The 23989-nt window shown below is 44.0% G+C and overlaps 1 protein-coding gene across 1 annotated transcript in view; it reads left to right on the top strand.

Moving 5' to 3' along the window:
• The first annotated feature begins 3607 nt into the window (after positions 1-3607).
• Positions 3608-23989, top strand: part of LOC141148038 (lysosomal dipeptide transporter MFSD1-like) — a 33992-nt gene continuing 13610 nt past the window's right edge. The window contains 7 exon segments of the mRNA XM_073635196.1: positions 3608-3906; positions 16660-16715; positions 17328-17471; positions 19207-19365; positions 19919-20034; positions 20716-20816; positions 20902-21013. Of these exon segments, the coding sequence (XP_073491297.1) occupies positions 3608-3906; positions 16660-16715; positions 17328-17471; positions 19207-19365; positions 19919-20034; positions 20716-20816; positions 20902-21013 (987 nt within the window).

Here is a 23989-nt window from a genome sequence, read left to right on the forward strand (position 1 = left end):
CAGTATAATCTGCTGTACGCTATATACTCCTGGACGTGAGTATACTGAACATTATTACACTGCTTTGAATGTAATAATCAGGCTTGTGGATGAAAAACAGAGGAAAGGAAATAGTTTGGTTCACTTGGCAATCAATTTGCCTTAAAGCCCTATTGAAGTCTTGCCTTTCATTATTGTTATGCAGTCAGACTGCAAATTGAGTAAATAACATGTTTTTCCCTTATTGTCTTTCAGGACAGCACCTGAGAGAGTGGCTCCCCCCTTGCCAACAGAAAACACCTCTTCCACCAAACCTTAAAAGGAGGCTCCTTCCCACATGTTGTCAGTTTGTGTTTCCTCCAGAGGGAACATTCAGTGGGGAGTCAGGAGCTCTTAGGTGCTGTCCTGAGAGACCAGGCTTCCTGCTCCACCAATGTTTTTTCCTTACCTCAGAGAGCTGTTTCTCCCATTCCACAGGGTGCTGCATGATGGGCTCCTTCTCCCTCTCCAAAGTACTCAGGGAGAGTTGAGACTGCTGCGGGCATCACTCCTGGGTGGCGACGGGTGCAGGCAGATATCATTTTTTCTTTTTACTCCGCCTGTCTACACTAATGGCACCATCTTGGGGATGGCATGCAGTGACTCCATCCGCCGGAAGTGAGGTATCCAGAGGGGGTGGCGTCCACTGAGCAAGCGCAACGTCATTTCCGCCGGAGGTTGCAGGGGGAGAGGGGAGGAATGGGGCTGGTGCTTATTTGCTGGTTCCAGTCCGGCACATTGGCGCTATTGGAGTCCGGAACCGGGGGCCAGACACACAGCGCTCCTCGATGGAATCGATGGTGGCAGCAAGTGGGACAGGCACGGGTACCAGCAAGGCCCAGTTAAGGGGCAGATGTGATACTGCCCTCCTTTACTAAGGGCAGGTTTTCTCACTGGGATGGTTTTTTTTTTTTTTTTTTTTTTTTGGCAGGCCAAAAAGAGCTCTGATCCAGTGGCAAAAAGGAAATGTCCTTCATGTAAAGCAAAACTACCTGAAGGCTAGAAGAAGACCTTGTGTCAAATTTGTATTGATTTGCTAGTTAAAGAAGAAGCTTCTACCGCTTGCAGCAATTTGATTGCATCAGTTAAAAAAGAGCTGGATGCCATCATTCAATCGTTTCTCTCTTCACTAGTATATCCATCCCTGAGTCAGCTAACTACCTCACAGTCCTCTCAGGGCTCACTATTAGTCCCCGCAGTAGAGACTGAGGCAGGTTCTCTTACCCAAGAGGGACATTCCCCCTCCCATTCTAAGGAAGAATCGGATGAAGAGGAAGGGGAGAATGCACCTTCTAAATGCAATTTGTCTTTAGAACAGCTAGATGGCCGGTTAAAAGCAATTTATACTACGCTGGGTCTGGAGGAGGAAAGAAAAGAATTATCTCTGCATGGCAGGATGTACGCAGGTCTCAGTGAGCCTAAAAATCGTATTTTTCCTGTACACTCAATAATTTCTGAGGCTATTAGGAAGGAATGGACAGAACCAGTAAGAAAGCCTTTCTTTCCTAAAGCCCTAAAAGGAGCTCTCCTTTTGACGAAGACCCAGCAGCACTTTGGAATAAAAACTCCAAACTAGATGCAGCTTTTTCCCAAGTCTCGAGATCAACTGACTTAGCATTCGAGGATATGGGTGTATTAAGAGATCCCATGGATAAAAGGATGGATCAGCAGCTTAAGAGGGGCTTGGCAATCCATCATGGGCAATCTCAAATCGGCTATGGCGACTACTGTTCTCTCCAGGAATTTGGAATTTTCAGTGAGTCAACTCAAGGTCCATATTATGGCAGACTCACCAAAGCCAGAAATTCTGGATGCTTTCTCGACCTTGTCAGCTGCTGTAGCCTTTATCTCAGATGCTTCAGCAGAATCAATTAAAATGACAGCAAGATCTGCAGCCCTAACTAACTCAGCCAGGAGGGTACTGTGGCTAAAGACCTGGCCGGGAGATGCGGCATCCAAAAATAAGCTTTGTGGGATACCGTTTTTGGGGGATTTACTATTTGGACCTGACTTGGATTCAGTCCTAGATAGAACAGCAGATAAAAAGAAGTCATTTCCTGCTAAAAAGAAAAAACAGCCAGTTAAAGTGGAGTTCCACCCACTTTTACAACTCTTCAGCATCCCTCATTAAACTGTGCACTGTAAACGAATAAGATATTTAAAAAAAAAAATTCTCAGCACTAGGGCTGGGAAAAAAATCTATTTAAATCTTGAATCGAGTTGAGAGGTCAAATCGATTCAAAATTTAAGCAAATCGATTTTTTTAGATTTTTTTTTTTTTCACCGCGCCGGTCCGGAGGCGCTGCGGGCATGAGTTTTTAGGTGAGGCTTCGGCCTAGTCCGCGGCTACGGCCGGACGCCTAAAAACTCATGCCCGCAGCGCCTCCGGACCGCTGCGGACACCGTGCCGGGGCCTGAAGAGCTGTGGGCAAGGAGTTTTTAGGTGAGGCCGCGGCTTCGGCCTAGTCCGCGAGGCCGGACGCCGTGGACTAGGCCGAAGCCGCGGCCTCACCTAAAAGCTCATGCCCGCAGCGCCTCGGGACCGGCGCGGTTTCCAAAAAAAAAAAAACTCGATTCGAATCGTGAATCGAGTTTTTTTTAAGAGAATTGAAGATTTTTTTTTTTAAGAAAATCTCCCAGCCCTACTCAGCACCTACTGAATATCTGCTGTATTCATTTTTCACTTCCTCCTCCCTGGCCGTGGCCCATCGCATCATTTCCTGTTTGCAATACCTTCTGGGAAGGGGCGGCAACTTCCTCTGACACTGCCGTTGCTATGGAAACCTGACCTGAAACCTATTACACTGCTTGTGCTGCATTGAGCATGTGCGAGATCTGCAAGGATGAGATCCAGGAAGAAATACAGTCTGGCTTCAGATGCCCACACTTAAGATGGCCACGGCCTGCTGTAAGGTTATAAAATAACTAACTACTGCTATAAATTAACAAAACAGACCTTAGTTTACAGACTAACTTTACTAGAATACATTAAGCTTGTGTATTATAGGGGTATTTTTATTTAAAAAGTATAATTTCGGCCAGAAAACCACTTTAAGCGATTTATTTATTTATTTCGATCTCAAAGGGCTCAAGAACAAAATATCAAAACCCAAGAGAAGAGAAGAAATTGGTCGTCGCAGAAGGGAAAAGGCAAAGCAAATGTCCTTTTCCATCCTCCTGCATCAACCAACAAAACACAATGACTTGTCACTGCCAGTGGGAGGAAGGCTGCAGAATTTCCTCCCCCTTTGGGCCAGCATAACAAAAAGTCAATATATTTTGAGCATGCTGTCCCAAGGTTACAGAATAGACTTTTCAAATCTTCCTCCAGAAAGATACTTTGTAACAAACCTGCCAAGGGACCCAGCAAAGGCCCTGGCTATGAAGAACCTGTTAAAGGATCTGATGCACCAAAAGGTTGTTACACCTGTATCTCCAAAGGAATATTATTAGGGTTTTTATTCTCACATATTCCTGATAAAAAAAAAAAACATTCAGAAACCTCAGTTTGATTCTCAATTTGAAACCGTTGAACAAGTCAGTCCTATACAAGAAGTTTTGTGTGGACTCGATCTTCACGGTCTGAAATATGCTGATCAAGGAATGCTTTATGGCATCGATTGACCTGAGAGATGCTTATCTACATATTCCAATAGCACCTCGGTCCCAGAAATTCCTGAGGTTGGCGGTCAATACGGGGAGGGAGGTGCTACATCTACAATTCAGGGGCCTTCCCTTCGGCCTTTCATCAGCTCTGCGAGTCTTTACAAAAATTATGGCGGAAGCCCTCGCCCCTCTTCGCCTTCTGGGGATTGCGGTAATCCCATATCTGGACAGCTTCCTCTTCTTTGCCTGTCCAGGGGAAAATTGCAAGAAGATCTGGGCAAGGCCCGCAGTCATTTGGAGTCCCTTGGTTGGATAATGAACATTCAGAAATTGAACTTCAATCCGGCTCAGCAAGTGCAATTTCCGGGGTACCAAATAAATTCAGTGGAACAAAGAATTTCTCCCAGAAGAGAAAATAATCAAGGTCCAGAAGGTAGTAACTATGCTACAAACGAATCAGCAGATGTTGGTCAGAAAGGTTATGTCAGCCTTGGGAACTTTAACCTCGACTATGCCAGCAATCCAATGGGCAAGGCTGCATTTCAGGTCACTCCAGAGGTTCCTTCTAATGCCCCGTACACACGGTCGGACTTTGTTCGGACATTCCGACAACAAAATCCTAGGATTTTTTCCGACGGATGTTGGCTCAAACTTGTTTTGCATACACACGGTCACACAAAGTTGTCGGAAAATCCAATTATTCTGAACGCGGTGACGTAAAACATGTACGTCGGGACTATAAACGGGGCAGTGGCCAATAGCTTTCATCTCTTTATTTATTCTGAGCACATTGTCCGTCGGATTTGTGTACACACGATCGGAATTTCCGACAACGGATTTTGTTGTTTTTATATCCTGCTCTCAAACTTTGTGTGTCGGAAAATCCGATGGAAAATGTGTGATGGAGCCTACACACGGTCGGAATTTCCGACAACAAGGTCCTATCACACATTTTTCATCGGAAAATCCGACTGTGTGTACGGGGCATAAGAGTGGAACCACAGGACAGAGACCCTAGATACAAGGGTAAAAATCCCCACCAGAGTCAAACGAACACTTTGGTGGTGGAAAAATCAGTCAGTGTTGCAAAAAGGTCTATTTTGGTCAAAAGGTCGTGACAAACGCCAGAATGTGGGGATGGGGGGCCCACATAGGTCAAGATTTCGCACAGAGAACTTGGTCACAGACCGAAGCAAAATAATCCTCAAATTGGAGATAGTTAAAGGCAGTTGCCTTACCATTGGCTGCCTTCTCGCCACACCTCCTAGGCTTCCATGTCCAGATTCTATCGGACAATGCCACTACTGTAGCCTACCTGAATAAACAGGGAGGCACGAGAAGCAAAACTCTTCAGTTACTGTCAGAGAAAATTCTGGAGTGGGCGGAAAACCATTTACTGTCCTTATCCGCAGTCCATCTCAAAAGGCACAGTAAACGAAGTGGCAGATTTTCTGAGCAGGCAGAAGGTTCAGGAGGCTGAGCGGAGCCTGAATTCAGAAGTGTTTGAATTTATAACCAGGACCTGGGGCCATCCACAAGTGGACCTGTTTGCATCAAGACAAAACGCACAGCTCCCTCAATTTTTTTTCCCTTCACAGAGATGATGGTTCTCAGGGGATAGACGCCTTGGCACACCTTGGAAATTTCACCTGGGATATGCCTTTCCCCCATTCCAGTTGATTCCACTGGTATTGAGGAAAATACAGAAAGAGAGAGTGTCGATAATTCCGATTACTCCATTCTGGCCAAAGAGAGCTTAGTTTTTCACGGTTCTGCAAATTGCAATCAAACCATTTTGGCAGCTTCCTCTCAGACAGGATTTACTTCTACAGGGTCCAGTACATCACCCGGATGTAGCCAGGTTAAGTCTCCCTGCCTGGTATCCGAAGAGCAGATGAATGATGAAGTGTAGAAATGGCGCTATTCTACTCTTGATATGGTATGATGAAAAAGGAGTGCCTAACAGTTTCGCTGTACCTTTGGCTTCACACTAGTACTGTACAGAAAATTTAAGATGTTAAAAAGTAAAAATAAGAATAAACCAGAATTGTTTCCAATAGAAAGAAAAAGTGAAACTGTGAGAACCGGTGTTATACCCTCTGCCTTATTGGGTCAGGCAGCTAGGCTAAAAAGATTATGTAGTGGTTAGAGATGAGCTTCGTGTTCGAGTCGAACCCATGTTCGGCTCGAACATCGGCTGTTCGATCGTTCGCTGAATTGCGAACGATATGGGCCGTTCGCGCCAAATTCGTGTGGCGCGTCACGGCCCATAATTCACTGCGGCATCGCAGTGCATTGCTTGCTGATGATTGGCCAAGCATGCACTATGACCCGCATGCTTGGCCAATCACAGCGCCGCCTTAACAGAGAGCCATAATTGGCCAAAGCCAAGGAGGCTTTGGCCAATTATGGCTCAGGGGATTTAGTACACGCCCCACACTATATAAGGCCGCCTGCACGGCGGCCCTGTGCAGTGTGTTCCGGTGTGCTTAGAGAGAGAGAGACAGTGTCATTTCATTTGAGTTAGCTAGATTAGGCAGGACAGTCAGTCAGTTAGCTGCACTTAAAGTGTATTGTGTATATATATGCATCCCAGGTGTTGCATATATATATATATATATATATATATATATATATGCACTGTATTCAGTTTAGCTAGATCCGTTCCTGTTATCTTCTAGACTATTTACATTTAGTGCAGTGCGTCCTGCTCACAGTGTTCAGCTAGATCCGTTCCTGTTATATTCCTACTGACAGGCAGGCTTGTCTTGTTACAGTATTTTGAAGAAAATTACTGGTGTTCTTTTGATCCTATTAGTACCACAGTCAGGCAGCTAGACTATTTACATTTAGTGCAGTGCGTCCTGCTCACAGTGTTCAGCTAGATCCGTTCCTGTTATCTTCTTACTGACAGGCAGGCTTGTCTTGTTACAGTATTTTAAAGAAAATTACTGGTGTTCTTTTGATCCTATTAGTACCACAGTCAGGCAGCTAGACTATTTACAGTTAGTGCAGTGCGTCCTGCCCACAGTGTTCTGCTAAACCTACAAGTAAGTGGGGTGCGTCCTGCTCACAGTGTTCAGCTAAACCTACAAGTTAGTGGGGTGCGTCCACCTCACAGTGTTCAGCTAAACCTACAAGCTAGTGGGGTGCGTCCTGCTCACAGTGTTCAGCTAGATCCGTTTCTGTTATCTTCTTACTGACAGGCAGGCTTGTCTTGTTACAGTAAATACAGCTACCTGAAGAAAATTGCTGGTGTTCTTTTGATCCTATTAGTACCACAGTCAGGCAGCTAGACTATTTACAGTTAGTGCAGTGCGTCCTGCTCACAATGTTCTGCTAAACCTACAAGTTAGTGGGGTGCATCCTGCTCACAGTGTTCAGCTAAACCTACAAGTTAGTGGGGTGCGTCCACCTCACAGTGTTCAGCTAAACCTACAAGCTAGTGGGGTGCGTCCTGCTCACAGTGTTCAGCTAGATCCGTTTCTGTTATCTTCTTACTGACAGGCAGGCTTGTCTTGTTACAGTAAATACAGCTACCTGAAGAAAATTGCTGGTGTTCTTTTGATCCTATTAGTACCACAGTCAGGCAGCTAGACTATTTACAGTTAGTGCAGTGCGTCCTGCTCACAGTGTTCTGCTAAACCTACAAGTTAGTGGGGTGCGTCCTGCTCACAGTGTTCAGCTAAACCTACAAGTTAGTGGGGTGCGTCCACCTCACAGTGTTCAGCTAAACCTACAAGCTAGTGGGGTGCGTCCTGCTCACAGTGTTCAGCTAGATCCGTTCCTGTTATCTTCTTACTGACAGGCAGGCTTGTCTTGTTACAGTATTTTAAAGAAAATTGCTGGTGTTCTTTTGATCCTATTAGTACCACAGTCAGGCAGCTAGACTATTTACAGTTAGTGCAGTGCGTCATGCTCACAGTGTTCTGCTAAACCTACAAGTTAGTGGGGTGCGTCCTACTCACAGTGTTCAGCTAAACCTACAAGTTAGTGGGGTGCGTCCACCTCACAGTGTTCAGCTAAACCTACAAGCTAGTGGGGTGCGTCCTGCTCACAGTGTTCAGCTAGATCCGTTCCTGTTATCTTCTTACTGACAGGCAGGCTTGTCTTGTTACAGTATTTTAAAGAAAATTGCTGGTGTTCTTTTGATCCTATTAGTACCACAGTCAGGCAGCTAGACTATTTACAGTTAGTGCAGTGCGTCCTGCTCACAGTGTTCTGCTAAACCTACAAGTTAGTGGGGTGCATCCTGCTCACAGTGTTCAGCTAAACCTACAAGTTAGTGGGGTGCGTCCACCTCACAGTGTTCAGCTAAACCTACAAGCTAGTGGGGTGCGTCCTGCTCACAGTGTTCAGCTAGATCCGTTTCTGTTATCTTCTTACTGACAGGCAGGCTTGTCTTGTTACAGTAAATACAGCTACCTGAAGAAAATTGCTGGTGTTCTTTTGATCCTATTAGTACCACAGTCAGGCAGCTAGACTATTTACAGTTAGTGCAGTGCGTCCTGCTCACAGTGTTCTGCTAAACCTACAAGTTAGTGGGGTGCGTCCACCTCACAGTGTTCAGCTAAAGCTACCTGTAGAAGGTTGGTGGTGTTCTCATACTACAGGCAGGCAGTTGATTTTGCTAGCTGCAGTATCAGTACATATATATATATATATATATATATATATATATATCCCAGCTTAGTGCAGCTACAGGCCATTAGTATGTCTGGAAGGCCAAGAAGGAGAGGCAGACAGTGCTGGTCGTGGAGACGGTGCATCCTCATCAGCACGTGGCCATGGGACACGCTTGGCCTTTTTTTCGGCAGCTGGCCATGTTGAGCCGCAACATGCGGAAGACTTGGTCGAGTGGATGACCAAGCCGTCCTCATCCTCCTCATCCTCTCTCACCCATGCCCAGGGTACTTTGTCTGGCAAAGCAGTGGCCTCTTCCCTCGGCTCAATGTCATCAGTGACTCCTTCCCTAGCCCCACCATGTCCTCCTGAGGAGTCCCTCGAACTGTTTGACCACAGTGTTGGGTACATGCTCCAGGAGGATGCCCAGCGTTTGGAAGGCTCTGATGATGATACTGAGCTCGATGAAGGCAGTAACACGAGCACGGACAGAGGGGGTGCCCAAGAAGGACAGCAATCTGGCAGTCATGCTCCCCCTGCTGCAGCATACTGCCAGGTTTGCTCCAGTGATGAGGAGGGAGGGGATGATGAGGTCACTGACTCAACGTGGGTGCCTGATAGGAGAGAGGAGGAGGAGGCGGCACATCACCAACGAGGCAGGATGCCCTCCAGGGGCCAGCCTAAGGGCAGCACATTGACTGCATCACACCCCAAAGCTCCACATGTGCAGGGCGCTGCAGTCTCTGCGCGTTATTCAAAAAGTTCTTTGGTGTGGGCCTTTTTTGAGACGAGTGCATCAGATCGCACCGCTGCTATTTGCAACATATGTCTCAAGCGTATCTCGCGTGGCCAAAACATCTCCCGCTTGGGTACCACATGCTTGACCAGACATATGTTGACCTGCCATGCAGTTCGTTGGCAAGCGTATCTAAAAGACCCACACCAAAGAACAAAGAGGACCTCTGCTTGCTCCTCATCAGCTGAGATTTCCAACCCCACTAGACCTTCAGTCCTCTCTGAGACCTGCACTGAGAGGAATGAAGGTGTAGAATTAGGTGTGTCACAGCCACGTACTTGTGGGCAATCTGATTTTGGTACACCGACGTCAGATTGTACCAGGCAAATTTCCCTGCCCCAGCTGCTGCACCGCCGAAATAAGTTTGCTCCCAGCCATCCACATGCCCAACGGTTGAATGCTAGCTTGGCAAAATTGCTAGCACTTCAACTGCTGCCTTTTCAGTTGGTAGACTCTGCCCCCTTCCGTGAGTTTGTGGAATGTGCGGTTCCTCAGTGGCAGGTACCCAAACGCCACTTTTTCTCACGGAAGGCGATTCCGGCTCTCTACCAGCATGTGGAAGGCAATGTCCATGCCTCGCTGGACAGGGCGGTCAGCGGTAAGGTGCATATTACCGCTGACTCATGGTCCAGCAGGCATGGACAGGGACGTTACCTAAGTTTCACGGCGCATTGGGTGACTCTGCTGGCAGCTGGGAAGGATGCAGGACAAGGTGCAGTAGTGTTGGAGGTTGTTCCGCCACCACGCCTCCAAAATGCTAATGATTGTGACACACCTCTCTCCTCCACCCCCTCCTCTTCTTCTTCCTCCATGGCCTCTTCCTCGGAACCAGCGGTGCTCCGTAGTCGTTCAAGGGGCTACGCAAGTACGCAGGCCAAAAGATGCCATGCGGTGCTTGAGCTGGTGTGCTTGGGGGACAGGAGCCACACTGGGGCAGAGGTTCTGTCAGCTCTGCAGGGGCAGGTTCAGAGGTGGTTGACGCCACGCCAACTTAAGGCAGGAATGGTGGTTTGCGACAATGGCACCAACCTCCTCTCTGCCCTCCGACAGGGACAAATGACCCATGTGCCCTGTTTGGCTCACGTCCTTAACTTGGTGGTGCAGCGGTTCTTGGGCAGGTACCCGGGCTTACAGGATGTCCTGAGGCAGGCCAGGAAAGTCTGTGTGCATTTCCGCCGGTCATATAATGCCAGTGCTCGGCTGACGGACCTCCAAAAAGGAGTTTAACCTGCCCAAGAACCGCCTAATCTGTGACATGCCCACCAGGTGGAACTCAACGTTGGCCATGCTGCAGCGGCTGCACACGCAGCAGAGGGCCATCAATGAGTACCTGTGCGACTATGGCACCAGGACAGGGTCAGGGGAGCTTGTTTTTTTTTCCCCACGCCAGTGGGCCATGATCAGGGATGCATGCACTGTCCTGTCACCATTTGAGGAGGCCACGAGGATGGTGAGCAGTGACAGTGCATGCATCAGTGACACTGTCCCCCTTGTCCACCTGTTGGAGCACACGCTGCGTGGAATAATGGACAGGGCACTTGAGGCAGAACAGAGGCAGGAAGAGGAGGACTTCCTTAGCTCTCAAGGCCCCCTTTATCCAGACAGTGTTCCTGCGTGCCCGCCGATCACACAGGAAGAGGACGAGGAGGAAGAGGAGGAGGAGGAGGAGGAAGATTGTGTCAGTATGGAGGTGGAGCCTGGCACTCAGCATCAGCAGCAGTCTTTAAGGGATCAGTCCCAAGAAACACATGGACTTGTACGTGGCTGGGAGGAGGTGGCTGCGGACCATGTCGTCCTTAGTGACCCAGAGGACTCCGGACCGAATGCCTCAGCAAACCAACGCTGCATGGCCTCCCTGATCCTGCAAAGCCTGCGTAAGGATCCTCGTATTCGTGGTATCAAGGAGAAGGACCAATACTGGCTGGCAACCCTCCTTGATCCACGTTACAAGGGTAAGGTTGCGGACCTTATCTTGCCATCGTAACCGATCACAGGGTGCGTCTGTCCACTGACTCGGTCGATTGACTGACCTTCATAAAAATGAATGAGTCTTGGATCACCACCAGCTACCAAGCACCTGATGCTGATGTAACCGAATAATTTTTTTTGAAATCTCAGATCCCTTCAAAGACTGCCTATGCTGATGCTGAGTGACTATCCCTGAGTAATTATCCTCTTCCTCCTCAATCATCACGCTGATAGCTTGTAAGAACATTTTTGGTTCTGGGTGCCACCACCATTGCCTAAGGCACAATTTTTCAGCCCCTGTTTAACAGGGGCGTGTAATTACGATTTTTGATGTAATACTTTGCAGCAGGGCTCGTTCCTGCATTCCAACTAGAGTGTCTGTGAGGGGTTGCAGTGTTGTGGCACCAGCACCAGTGCCTAAGGCCTAATTTTTCAGCTCCTGTTCAACAGGGGCATGTAATTACAATTCTTGATCTAATATTTCACAGCAGAGCCCTGTGAGGGCTTACAGTGTTGTGGCCACAGCAACACCTAAGGCCCAAATTTCTGCTGAGTATATAGGGCAGGACCCTACTTTCAAACAACTAACTTACAAACGACTCCTACTTGCAAACGGAAGGAGACAACAGGAAGTGAGAATAAATCTACCCCTAGGAAGGGAAATTCTCTCCTGTAAGAGTTAATATGGGAAAAACATTTCTCCTTTCCACTGATGCTTTCCAATCCATTGGGACAAAAAGTGAGGTGAAATCTTCTGAAGAGGAGGAAAGACAGCAAAACAAATGTCACAGGGGTGATAACCCTTCCCTATGTTTTCCAAAAAGCTTAAAAAAGATTTTTTGGCTGGAGCTAAACACGTTAAAAATGTACCCGTTCAAAATTACAAAGAGATTCTACTTAACAACAAACCTACAGCCTGTATACTGCTGTTCAGAGTATATAGGGCCTGGTGGCCCCACACCTTTCCTTATTTTAATTTGGGTGCGGGGTTCCCCTTAATATCCATACAAGACCCAAAGGGCCTGGTAATGGACTGGGGGGTACCCATGCCGTTTGTCTCACTGATTTTCATCCATATTGCCAGGACCCGACATTACATTAAACCCGCAAGCAGTTTTAAATGAGATTTTTTCCTTTAAAAATGACATTTGGTGCAGGGACTGTTCTAAACACGGGAAACACGCGTCACTTTACAGGCATACTATAGACACCCCTCAGGTACGATATTTAAAGGAATATTTCACTTTTTTTTTTTTTACTTTAAGCATCATTAAAATCACTGCTCCCGAAAAAACGGCCGTTTTTAAAAGTTTTTTTTGCATTGATACATGTCCCCTGGGGTAGGACCCGGGTCCCCAAACCCTTTTTAGGACAATACCATGCAAATTAGCCTTTAAAATGAGCACTTTTGATTTCGAACGTTCGAGTCCCATAGACGTCAATGGGGTTCTAACGTTCGTGCGAACTTTCGGTCCGTTCGCAGGTTCTGGTGCGAACCAAACCGGGGGGTGTTCGGCTCATCCCTAGTAGTGGTGTTACTCTTCCTGGAGAATATGGTGAACTTCGGATTTTAAACTGACTTTGAAAACAAAAAATTTGGTGTAAATGTGTTACACCCCCTGCCTATCACAAACCAAGTGAAAAATGTGCAAATGGTGCAATTCCTAATAATATAAAATTATATGATACCTGATAAAAGCTTGTGCTACAAACCACAAAATTGGATCAATAAAAACTAATGCTAAAAACCACAAAATTAATGGGTGTGTTACACCCTCTGGTGGGTGTCAAAATGATGAATTGAAACCATAAAGAACAGCACTCATGCAGCAAAAATATAATGAAACAACACAAAAGTGGACTAGGAGTGTTACACCCTCTGGAAATAGAGGATGTTTGAAGAAAAAACTTTTTGCAAGTAAAATAATAAGTATAATAATAAGTGTGTTTGATCCTCTGTATCAGAATTCAAACCATAAATATATAACCACAAATATAAATAGTGAATATTTCATGATAAACAATTGCATATTAAATATAAAAATAGTCCAACTGTTTTGAAAGATATACAGTTTCATTGATTAAAGTGACTTTGTGCTTCAAACTGTGTTCAGTGACTGTTCAGGTTTAGTGCTGATTATTTTCTCTCAGGTGTCAATAGTGCCAAGTGACTTTTCCGTGCTGATAATGTGTTGCACTCACCAGATAGCATTACCCTCCAGGGGTATTAGACATTCACAGTTTTAGCCACTGTGTAGCTCTCTGGGGCGTGCTGGATGGTCTGCACATCAAAAGCTGGCTTTCTCCCAAGTTGTCACATGCAGGAGAGTGGAATGCCCATAGCATGATATTGTTTTATAAAAGCCTTTATTTATAATAAGAATAGGTGGATATATACTCACATTGAGTCAAAATTATACATGCAGCAGTGAGATAGGATAAAAATGGAGCCGGCGCTGTATACAAACAATCGCCGCACTGATTGGAAGTGATGCAAAGACGTACGGTATCACCCTACGCGTTTCGTCATCAAGACGTCCGAAGAGCAGATGTTAAGAAATAAGGGTTTTTCAGAACCTTAAGTAACGTGGTTATTATCAAGTAGGAAAAAGGTAACTAGAGCCATTTATGCCAAAGTGTGGAAGGTCTACGTTTCTTGCTGTCATTCAGAAAATAGAGATGTGAAAGACATGGTCTCAATATTAGAATTTTTACAAAAGGGTGCAGACAAGGGTCTTGCAGTCAGCACTCTCAAAGTACAAGTAGCCGCATTAGGGGTTTATCTAGAGAGAGCAATTTCTTCAGAAACTTTGGTCATAAGGTTTTTCAGAGCACTTACCAGAGCCAGACCAGCTCTGGCTAAGCATTTTCCCAAATGGAATCTCTCAGTGGTTCTGCAAGCCCTCGCAAAGGAACCGTTTGAACCACTACAGACAGTCTCTCTAAAGAATTTGACTTTCAAAACTATATTTCTAATTGCAATTACATCTGCAAGAAGAATTTGTAAACTGCATGTGCTATCAGTTAAGGAACCATTTTTATCCGGATAGGATTGTACATAAGGTAGATCCAGTTTTTTTGCCAAAAGTGACAACATTTCAGAACAGGTTACAGGAGATCATCCTGCCAACCTTTTTCTCAAACCCTTCAGGAGAAATGGAGCAGTTTCACAACCTAGATGTGAGACGTACCCTATTGCATTACTTGCAACTAAAGATTTCAGATCCTCAGACATTTTATTTGTTCTTTTTTATGGAAACCAAAAAGACCACCAAGCATTGAAAGTCAGTTGCTGGATGGCTTAAATCCACTATTTTTGTAGCCTATTCTCAGATGGGTCTATCTCCCCCGCTGGGAATTAGAGCACACTCAAAAAGAGCTCAAGCCACTATATGGGCAGAGAAAGCTGCTGCCATCCCAGATCAAATTTGTAAGGCGGCTACGTGGTCAAGTTATTTAACGTTTGTCCGTTATTACAGGCTGGATCTTCTGAGAGCAGGGGATCGGGATTTTGGCAGAAAATTTTGGCAGGCTGTGGTCCCTCCCTAGGGGGTAAGTCTTTTATCCTCTCAGGTGCTGTCCTGAAAGACGTTAAGGGAAAATTCAAGTTTGACTTGCCGGTAACTTGTTTTCCAGGAGTCTTTTAGGACAGCAGCAACCCGCCCTATTGTTTTTTTGTATGCTGTGACTAACCATATCTTGATTATGTGTTCCAGCTTGGGGCAGGAGGTTCTCTACTACTACTACTGACAACATGTGGGAAGGAGCCTCCTTTTAAAGTTTGGTGGAAGAGGTGTTTCCTGTTGGCAAGGGGAGGAGCCACTCTCTCAGGTGCTGTTCTGAAAGACAAGTTACCGGTAAGTCTAATGCCGCGTACACACGACCGGACGTCTTCCTGACGGAGTTCCGCTGAAACGGTTGCCTACACACGATCACACCAAAGTCCGATCGTTTAGAACGCGATGACGGGACTAGAAAAAGGAAGTTCAATAGCCAGTAGCCAATAGCTGCCCTTGCGTTGTTTTTGGTCTGTCGGAATAGCATACAGACGAGCGGACTTTTCGACCGGACTCGAGTCCGTCAAAAAGATTTGAAACATATTTCATTTCTAGGTCCGTCAAAATTTTAGAAAGAAAAAGTCAGATGAAGCCCGCACACAATCGGAATGTCTGACGGAATGATTCCGTCGGACCTTTTCTGCCGGAAAGTCCGGTCGTGTGTACGCGGCATAACTTGAATTTTTTTTATCATGGGCAAGTGCTTAAACGTGTGTAATGTACGCATTTAATATCTTCTCTTGTCTCACAAGCCCCCTTTCCAATGAAATGTGCAGTTACTCAAATGATATAATTTTTTTTTTTTTTTTAATAAATATCTCTTTTGAGACCCAGTGATGCCATCACTGGGTCTGTTTGCTGGTCAATGTTCAGAGTTTGGTGGACGGGGCTGACTGGCTCCTGTAAACTCCACAGCATGCTGTCTGGGATCTTCTTTCAAGAGTTATATGAAAGAACACCTCTCTAGTATCCCTTTAGATGTGCATGCTCCTTTCTGCTGGCCACTCAGTGTTTGAAGACTGTGTAATCTGATGTTCAGTTGCTTGAGAAGGCACCAAATTATGCTGGGGATGCTTTCCTTCATATAATGCTCAGAAACAATATGAAGGCAGAGAACACCAATAGCTGATAGAAGTGGGCAAAGGCAGAACAGATCAGGACGAGCCTGGGATTGTTAATGATTGCTCTCTGTTGGCAGCACGGTGAAGATCTGGACTGTTGCTATCACACAGAGCAGTCTTGATCTCCAGTGGTCTGACACTTCCCCTGCACTGCACCCTAATAAACAATGCTCATTCTTTGTGTTGTGGATTGGAGCCTTTATTACACTGAGGGTTGTGTCGGAGCAGCGGTGGTCTCTAGCGTGTTACTGCAGGGCAGCTTTTTCCAGTTTAGGGCAGACACATAATTTTTTATTGCCATATTCTTTACTTGTTATGCAGCCTATCTGTATAGGGGAAAAAAACAAGACTTCAATTGTGCTTTAACAACTGCAATCAGATTGGTGCAAGAGCGCATCTTTCATTCATTTCTTGTATGCATAAAGTCTAGGGAGAGCTGGTGTGTTCATATTAAGTATTTCATGGTTTTTTTTTTATCTGGCATGTTATTATACAGTGTCTCAATTTAAAGAGAACTATTCATCATGTTGCATAGCTGCACAGTGCCTACTGCTTAATATACTCCAATGCAGACATGTCTTGCTTTTGTACCATCCTATGCCCAGGAGACAGATTGTAATGTACTCCACATCTGTGTCAATGAAGCAGGCTTCTCTAATAGATTGATTCATAGTGGTTCAGGTGCCTTGAAACATTCGGGGCCATCGCCAGTAATGTACCTGCACTGGGAGTAGCTTGAAGCCAACTCTTGCACAATACGTTGTCCTTTGCATTCATTGTGAATGGCAATAAAATGCTATACGGGGTAAGGCTGAACCACACTGGACACCGCAAAATATCTAGAAAACTTCACCCTACATTTATACTCTGAACCAGCTACATCTTGTTCGAAACAAACATGGTTCTAAAATTTGTTCACAAAGTTCCACATTTCAGCTTTTCGGTGTGTTTTTTTTCTCTTATTTCTCAGCAATGCCTTGTCTGTGATCCTGGCGGGGTTTCTCATCGACAAGCTAGGGAACAGATGTGAGTTCTAAAGTATTTATTTATGTTTATATTGATTCTTCTGTAGATTTAAATATCAGTTATGGTGATAATATATTTATACATACATACACACGTGCAGCTGAGGGAGGCACTGAGAGCCAATCAGGTGTGCTGCATGCATGTGTGCCAACATGCCAGGAGCTCATTAGTCAGTTGCAGCATTTTAACTGTCCAATCACAGACCTAGTTATGTTACCCCATTGGCCAACCTGGTTGCGCTGTGTGGAACATCTATGTAAATCTACAAACCCTCTACAAGTATATCCACTCCTGTATATGTAATTCAAGTGTATTTAGCTGTATGCTTGGAGTTTGGCTTTAATTTTATTCTACCAAGAATGAATGCCTGGTAGATATTCCTAAAATCTGCTGTGCCCTCATTGTGCTCCAGGATGGAATAGACATATTGAGTAATTATTTGAATACAAGAGGCCATAAGAAAAAAAAAAAATGACAGACTTTAACAATCGGATGTTCTACTTATTGCATTTACTACCTGAAACAATAACTGAATGTGTAGGGTTATGAAAGAAACAAAGCATTTACATTTTTTTTTTTTTTATAAAAAGGTGTGCCTTTGACTTTTTCTAGTTGGACTTTTCCTCTTTTCCTTCCTGATTGTGCTGGGCTCCTCTATTTTTGCGCTGGGATCGCACTTTAAAGGAACCCCCTACTTGCTGCCTCTGATGTTAACTGGACGCTTGTTGTTTGGCTCCGGGAATGGATCACTGATAAGTAAGGTGCTATAAAACTCTCCCAAGGCTGTACAGATTTAGTATTGTCCTTTTTAAATGCAAAATTAAAAAAATATGCTTTGGTGACATTTCTTGTTTGTTTCCTGGCACAAGATGAAAGAACATTTACACTCGTGAAAAAGTAAATACACCCCATGAAAAATGTTGGCTCCTTCATTCAAATAGTGCCTACAGATAAATGTGATCTACTTGAACAAATGACACCAAATATTACTTTATATTCATTTCCATGATATAAATTAACAAAAATGTAGATTTGTCATATGAAAATGCAAGTACACCCCTACATTTATCACCACTTCATATCCATAAAATTTGAATCTGATAGGTGCCAATGATTTGTACCTCTTTAGGGAGTATGTAGGTGGAACCTGTCTTATTTAAAACTCAGATATCTAGGCAGCACAGTGGATAAGTGGTTAGCACTTCCACCTGGTAGCAATTGGGTTCAAATCACAACCACGGCACTACCTGCCTGCAGTTTGCATGTTCTCCCTGTGCCTGCGTGGGTTTCCTCCGGATACTCCGGTTTCCTCCCACACACCAAAGACATGCAGGTAGGTTAATTGGATCCTATCTAAATTGGCCCTAGTATATGTATGTATGAATGTGAGTTAGGACCTTTTGACTTTTAAACTCCATTAGGGCAGGGACTGATGTGAATCTATAATATATATATATATATGTAAAGCGCAGCATAAATTGATGGCACTGTAGAAGTACCTGTAATAAATAAATCTAGGGTCTGTTGTTTTCTTTGCTATTCATCTGTGTGGTGTCATCATGCCAAGATCAGAATAGCTCTCTAAGGCCCTTCATAAAGAATAAGGATGCCTGTGAGTCTGGCAAAGGATTTACAAAATTGCTCATTTGTCCAGGGCTGGCGAACCTAACAAAGTAAGCCCAAGAGCTGACCATTTGCTAAAGAAGTCTGCAAGAACCCCAGTATTTCATAGCGGGTATTTAGGTAACTTGCAACAGTTGGGGTTAAAGTACATGCATCTACAGTCACAATGAAATTGCGCCATTTCAACCTGCATGAGAGCTGTGCTAAGAAAAAGCCTTTCCTGTCCAAAAAGAACAGGCGAGATTACAGTTTACAATTGAGCATATAGGCAGAAACCAGGCCTTCGTCAATATGTTGAACACTGATCAATTAATGATAGATGTTTGGTCTCAGTAACAGTAGACATGCTTGCTGCAAACCACAGACAGTATTTTAAGAGAAGAACCTTATAACCATTGCAAAACATGGTGGTGGGAATGTTTTATGGTTTGGAGTTGCTTTGGTTCTTCAGGACATGGGCATCTTGCTGTCATTGAGTCAGCTATACATTCTGCATCATATTAAAGTGTGCTTAATGAGCATGTGATGCCATCTGTGCAGAAGTTGAAGTAGAAATGAGTCTTTCAACATTATAATCAGCACGCTAGCTAATTCATGAATGGCTGAAAAAGAGGAAATAGAAGATTACAGACTACCCAAGTCAAAGCTGTGATTTGACATTTTGTAAGAGGATTTTGAAACACTCTGGTCATTCAACTTTTCACCCGTAGGCACTTTTTGAATAAAAGACCTAATGTTTGCCTATTCAAGTGTGTTTCCACGTAGTGTACCTAATTTTTCACATGACGGTGTATGTATGGACAATAGATGATTTTTGTGGCACCCAATGCCCACCAATGTTAACTTGGTTTTCTTTTGATTTCTTCAGTTGTACAGAATCGTATCTCAGGCCTTTGGTTCAAAGGCAAAGAGCTGGCAATGGCCTTTGGTTTGACCCTGTCATTCTCCCGCTTGGGTAGTGTTCTCAATTTCTTGCTCACCCAGAGGTTTAAAGATCACTTTGGAATCCAGTGGACACTTTGGGGAGGTGAGTGGCTTTTTTAAAGGTAACCTATAATTGTTTTGAGTCTGTTTGCTTTTATTAAGATAAAATAACTGAATGCAAATTCCAGCTCAGTACTACAGTGAACGGTCATGCTGCCGGGTCAGACTGGGACAGGGAGATGTCCATCTGGTGCCTCCTCTCTGTCTTATCAAGTTGGTGCCCTTTCTTTAGTCTTATCCAATTGTGCCCTTCTCAGTCCTATCCAGCTGGTGTCCCCTGTCTCGGTCCTATCCAGCTGGTGTCCCCTGTCTCAGTCCTATCCAGCTAGTGTCACCTGTCTCAGTCCTATCCAGCTGGTGTCCCCTGTCCTGGTCTGATCCAGCTGGTGTCCCCAGTCCCGGTCTGATCCAGCTGGTGTCCCCTGTCCCGGTCTAATCCAGCTGATGTCCCTTTGTCCACACTGCTCCAAACTTAGCTTGCCATCCCTCTGTCAAAAAGCAGCTGCTTTCACCATATTGGCACAGTTTCTTTGCTTTGTGGCATACACGTCATAGGAGATTTCTTGCAGTGCTTATTTAGCTGTGTTTGTTTGCAGGAACCATTCTATGTGTCCTGGGTTTCTGTTCTGCTGTCACTGTCAGTGTATTAGATAAAGTGGGCATGAAACAGTTGGGTCTTGATGGAACCATCCAAGAAGCGTCCAAAAAAGTTGTAAGTAGTAGTTCCCTCAATCCAGGTATTTATGTGGATTTCCCACAAACCTTTGCACCACCTATGTTTAGGGCCAGATTTCTACTTCTGGTTTCTCCCAGGCCCGCTGTCTTGTTCCAGCCCACATCCAGCTAGCTAACATTAGTATTTATTTTTTTTCTATAACATTTTTTATTAGATGTTTTATGTACAAGGAGAAGTTACAGGCACTATGCTCGTAGTGAACATGTTGTAATCCTAGCATATTAAGGACATACTGAATAACTTTGACAATAAGGCCTAGTCCATGAAGTCCTCAACGGAGGCCAGTAGTATAGGCAATATAGAGTACACGTTGACAACATATAATGCACATCATGCAGATATTCAAGTATCGATAGATAGAGAAAAAAAGGGGGGGCTCCATGCTATGACTATACAGCAACTGGAGCATTGTAGTGCAAAATATCATTAATTGGAAAAAAAAGTAATAAAAAGAAAAGTACCCTAAATGGGCTAGAAGAGGAGAAAGAAAAACGTAAAAAGATAGAGGACCACTGTGATGTCTCAACCTCTCTAACAGAGGAAAACTCTAAAGTAGGAGCTAAGCTTAAGATTTTCAGTATGGCATGTTGATTTTACTGTATTATGTGGCAGTAATAACAAGTGAAAGTGACATTTATTTTTCTTCTCACCGTACAGCGAGTGCAGGACATTCGGCGATTACCACTACGATACTGGCTGCTAGTCCTTACCATTACGTTCTTCTATAATGGAGTCTTTCCATTTGTGGCAAATGCCAGGTAAATACCTTGCTGTATATAACTCTAGATTGTGAGCGCTTCTCCTTGTTGAAGACTAACACTGTTGTTTTCCTTAATTCACCAGCAAATTCATTCAAGACAAATACCCGGGATATGACCAGCAGACAGCGTCCTATATTGCGGGAGCTGTATATGGCAGCTCTCTGGTACTATCTGCAATTGTCGGACTACTGATTGTAAGTGCCGTGTAATATCCTTTATGCAGCTGTCTGATACAGGACTGTGTTGTCATATTTGCACTGTGGCTGCAACCCAACCTGCATGTAGATCATATTTGGACCATGTGGTTTTCGACAACGCAATCAGAACATAGTGCCCCTAATGCTGTGGTTGGAAGTTGACTCTGAATGACATAATTGGAAATGTTCATTATAATCTCTATAGCTTTTGCTTCCCATCATTTTGAAATGTATTAATTAATTTTTAAATGCTATGTAAAGCCATCTTTTTTTTTTTTTTTTTCCTTTTCTCAGGTCAGGTTCATATTTTTCTGTCTGTGTATTGTCTGGGAGATTTCCTTTCACTTCCTGTCCCAGAGACATGGCAGAAAGTAAAAGGTTGTGTCTCCAAAGCGAGGGGGGATTCTCATTTTGCTAGCTGTCACTAGGAGAGGTCTCTATTGGAAGATTTTCCCTCTCTTCTGTGCCAGATCAAAAAATTGGATTTAATCATAATTTTCTGTACCCTAGACAATGATCGCCAGGATGAATAGACTGGGGTTTCTGCCCAGATGGAAAACAGATGGCAATAAAAACCTGACAGGGTTTCAAACCCTTTCCTTCCAGAGCTAAAGATTTTGTCTTTACATTCACTTTAATTGATTCTGAAATGTTATAGCAGTGCAGAAAATGGCAATGATGGCACAGTGCTGCAACATATAGCAACCAATATGGAATTCAGTTTCTAAAGTCACAGCAGCAAAAGATGACTTGTGATTGGATGCATTAAAGAAGATCCATCATTTATTATTTTAATTTATTGCAGGTACTTATGTAGCGCCGTCAATTTTAAGCAGCGCTTTTACATATACATTTTACATTCACATCAGTCCCTCTCCTCAAGGAGCTTACAATCTATGGTCCCCAACTCACATTCATACATACACATACTAGGGCCAATTTAGACAGGAGCAAATTAGCCTACCAGCATTTATTTGGAGTGTGGGAGGAAACCCATGCAGGCAAAGGGAAAACATGCAAACTCCAGGCAGGTAATGCCATAGTCACTATGTGAACCAAAGACCCTAGTGTTGCTAGACAGAAGTGCTGATCACTTAGCCACTGTGCTGCCCTATCATTATAATTTTTTATTATTATAAAATACCTCTGTTCTGGGGTTTTATTCTGCATTTGATCATTTGCACTCTATATTGACCTATTGACACGTTGCACTTTACAGTTTATAGTTTTTTTATTGTTAAGGTTTGTATACAAGGTAAAGACACCGTTTTAGTGGTAATATTGCACTAGCACTTTTGGATCAGCGCAGTTACATTTTTAAATATATATTTTTTTTCTAATCGATGGTATAGGACTTTTTAACTGCAGCAGATCAAATTTTTATTTTATTATTACTATCTTTGATCAAGTTTTGCCCCGGTGACAACATTTTCTATTTTTAATTAATTTTTTACTGTTAGAAAAACACTTCACAGGCAGCATCAATGGAGGTATTCTCATTTCTAGCTAATAGAAGGTTAGATTTGGGTGAACTATTTGAAAACTTTGATAATACCACAGCGGTGAACCCAGAACAGGGTTTGAAACAATTAAAAAATGCTATGGATAAACAGGTCCAAGTGTGGTGGGATATCACCACACTGGAAAGATATAGGGATGCCAATATTAGGAATAAAACACCCGCACCAACACTGCAACAGTAAAAAATAAGGGCATACCAAACAGACCAGAAGTTAGAGGAAATGGAAATAATTACTATCCATACCACCCACCAATGGGCCAATACTGCAGACCATGGAGAGAAGGGCCTAGATGCAGGGGTAGGGGGTACTATGGTCAAAACTATGGACCCCCACAATGGCAGGGGGAATGGAGGGAACCCTACAAACCACCCGCCTATCAAGGGAACGAGGGAGTTGGAACAGAAACCCACAAGACGGAAAGGTTGCAGAGGGGGAAGCAAAAAGAAAAAGAGAAAACTAGATGAGGAAGTTTATAATCTAACGGAAATAGTCTTCACGCAGGAAGAACTTTTAGTATTGGATAAGGGAATCAAATATGCACCAAGCAAATCTTTTAACCAGTTTGAAGCTTTCATAGACCTACAGAAGTTTGTGAAATTTTAAATTTAATTTGAAAAAACATTTTATTGAAAAAGAAGAAATAACTAAGCAGCAAATTAGTACTGAACTCACGCACAGTCAGTTGAAAAATAGATCTAAGTTTAACCCAAAATTCAATTCCAACCAGTATATAGAAGTGTTTAAGAAAATGGTAGAAAAAAAATCAAGAATATTAAACCAAAACAGACCAATAGAATGGATAGAGTATGGCAGGGTATCAAAAAACTAGAGAAGCGCAAGGATATAGTAGTGAGGCCTGCGGACAAGGGTGGGGGGTCTTGTTGTTATAACAAAACAGGATTATATGCAGGAATTGGATAGATTGGTTAATGATGCAACTACGGTACTTATCAACCACTAAGTAAAAAACCCAATAGGGAACTGAAAATTAAATTTAAGGAATTTCTAAACAATGGGATTGCAAACCGAATAATTAACAAAAAAAAGGTAGGTACTTACTACCAGAAGCACCAAAAGTACCATTTATGAAGCCCCAAAGGTACATAAAAACAAAACTAGACCACCAGGGAGACCAATTATTAGTGGAATTGGATCAGTTCATTCTAGGCTAGGGGAATATTTGGATGTATTCCCAGTGGCGTAGCGTGGGGGGTGACGTGGCCCCGGGCGCGACATTTAGGGGGGCGCAATTTCATGCCAGTAGTGTCACAACTGGCTGCCTCCTCCTAATTTAAATTTCCTGTGTCCCCCGCGCTCCGGTCGCAATGTTCAGTGTCCGGCGCCCTGTGCTTGGGCGTATGGGGGTCATGTGCGGCGTGGGGCTGGCCTGTCCGTGATCGCGGTTGCTCCTGAAGTCCCGCCTCCTCACATGACCCTCATACGCCCAATC

The sequence above is a fragment of the Aquarana catesbeiana genome, linkage group LG06, assembly GCF_042186555.1.
Source record: "Aquarana catesbeiana isolate 2022-GZ linkage group LG06, ASM4218655v1, whole genome shotgun sequence".
NCBI classification, from domain to species: domain Eukaryota; kingdom Metazoa; phylum Chordata; class Amphibia; order Anura; family Ranidae; genus Aquarana; species Aquarana catesbeiana.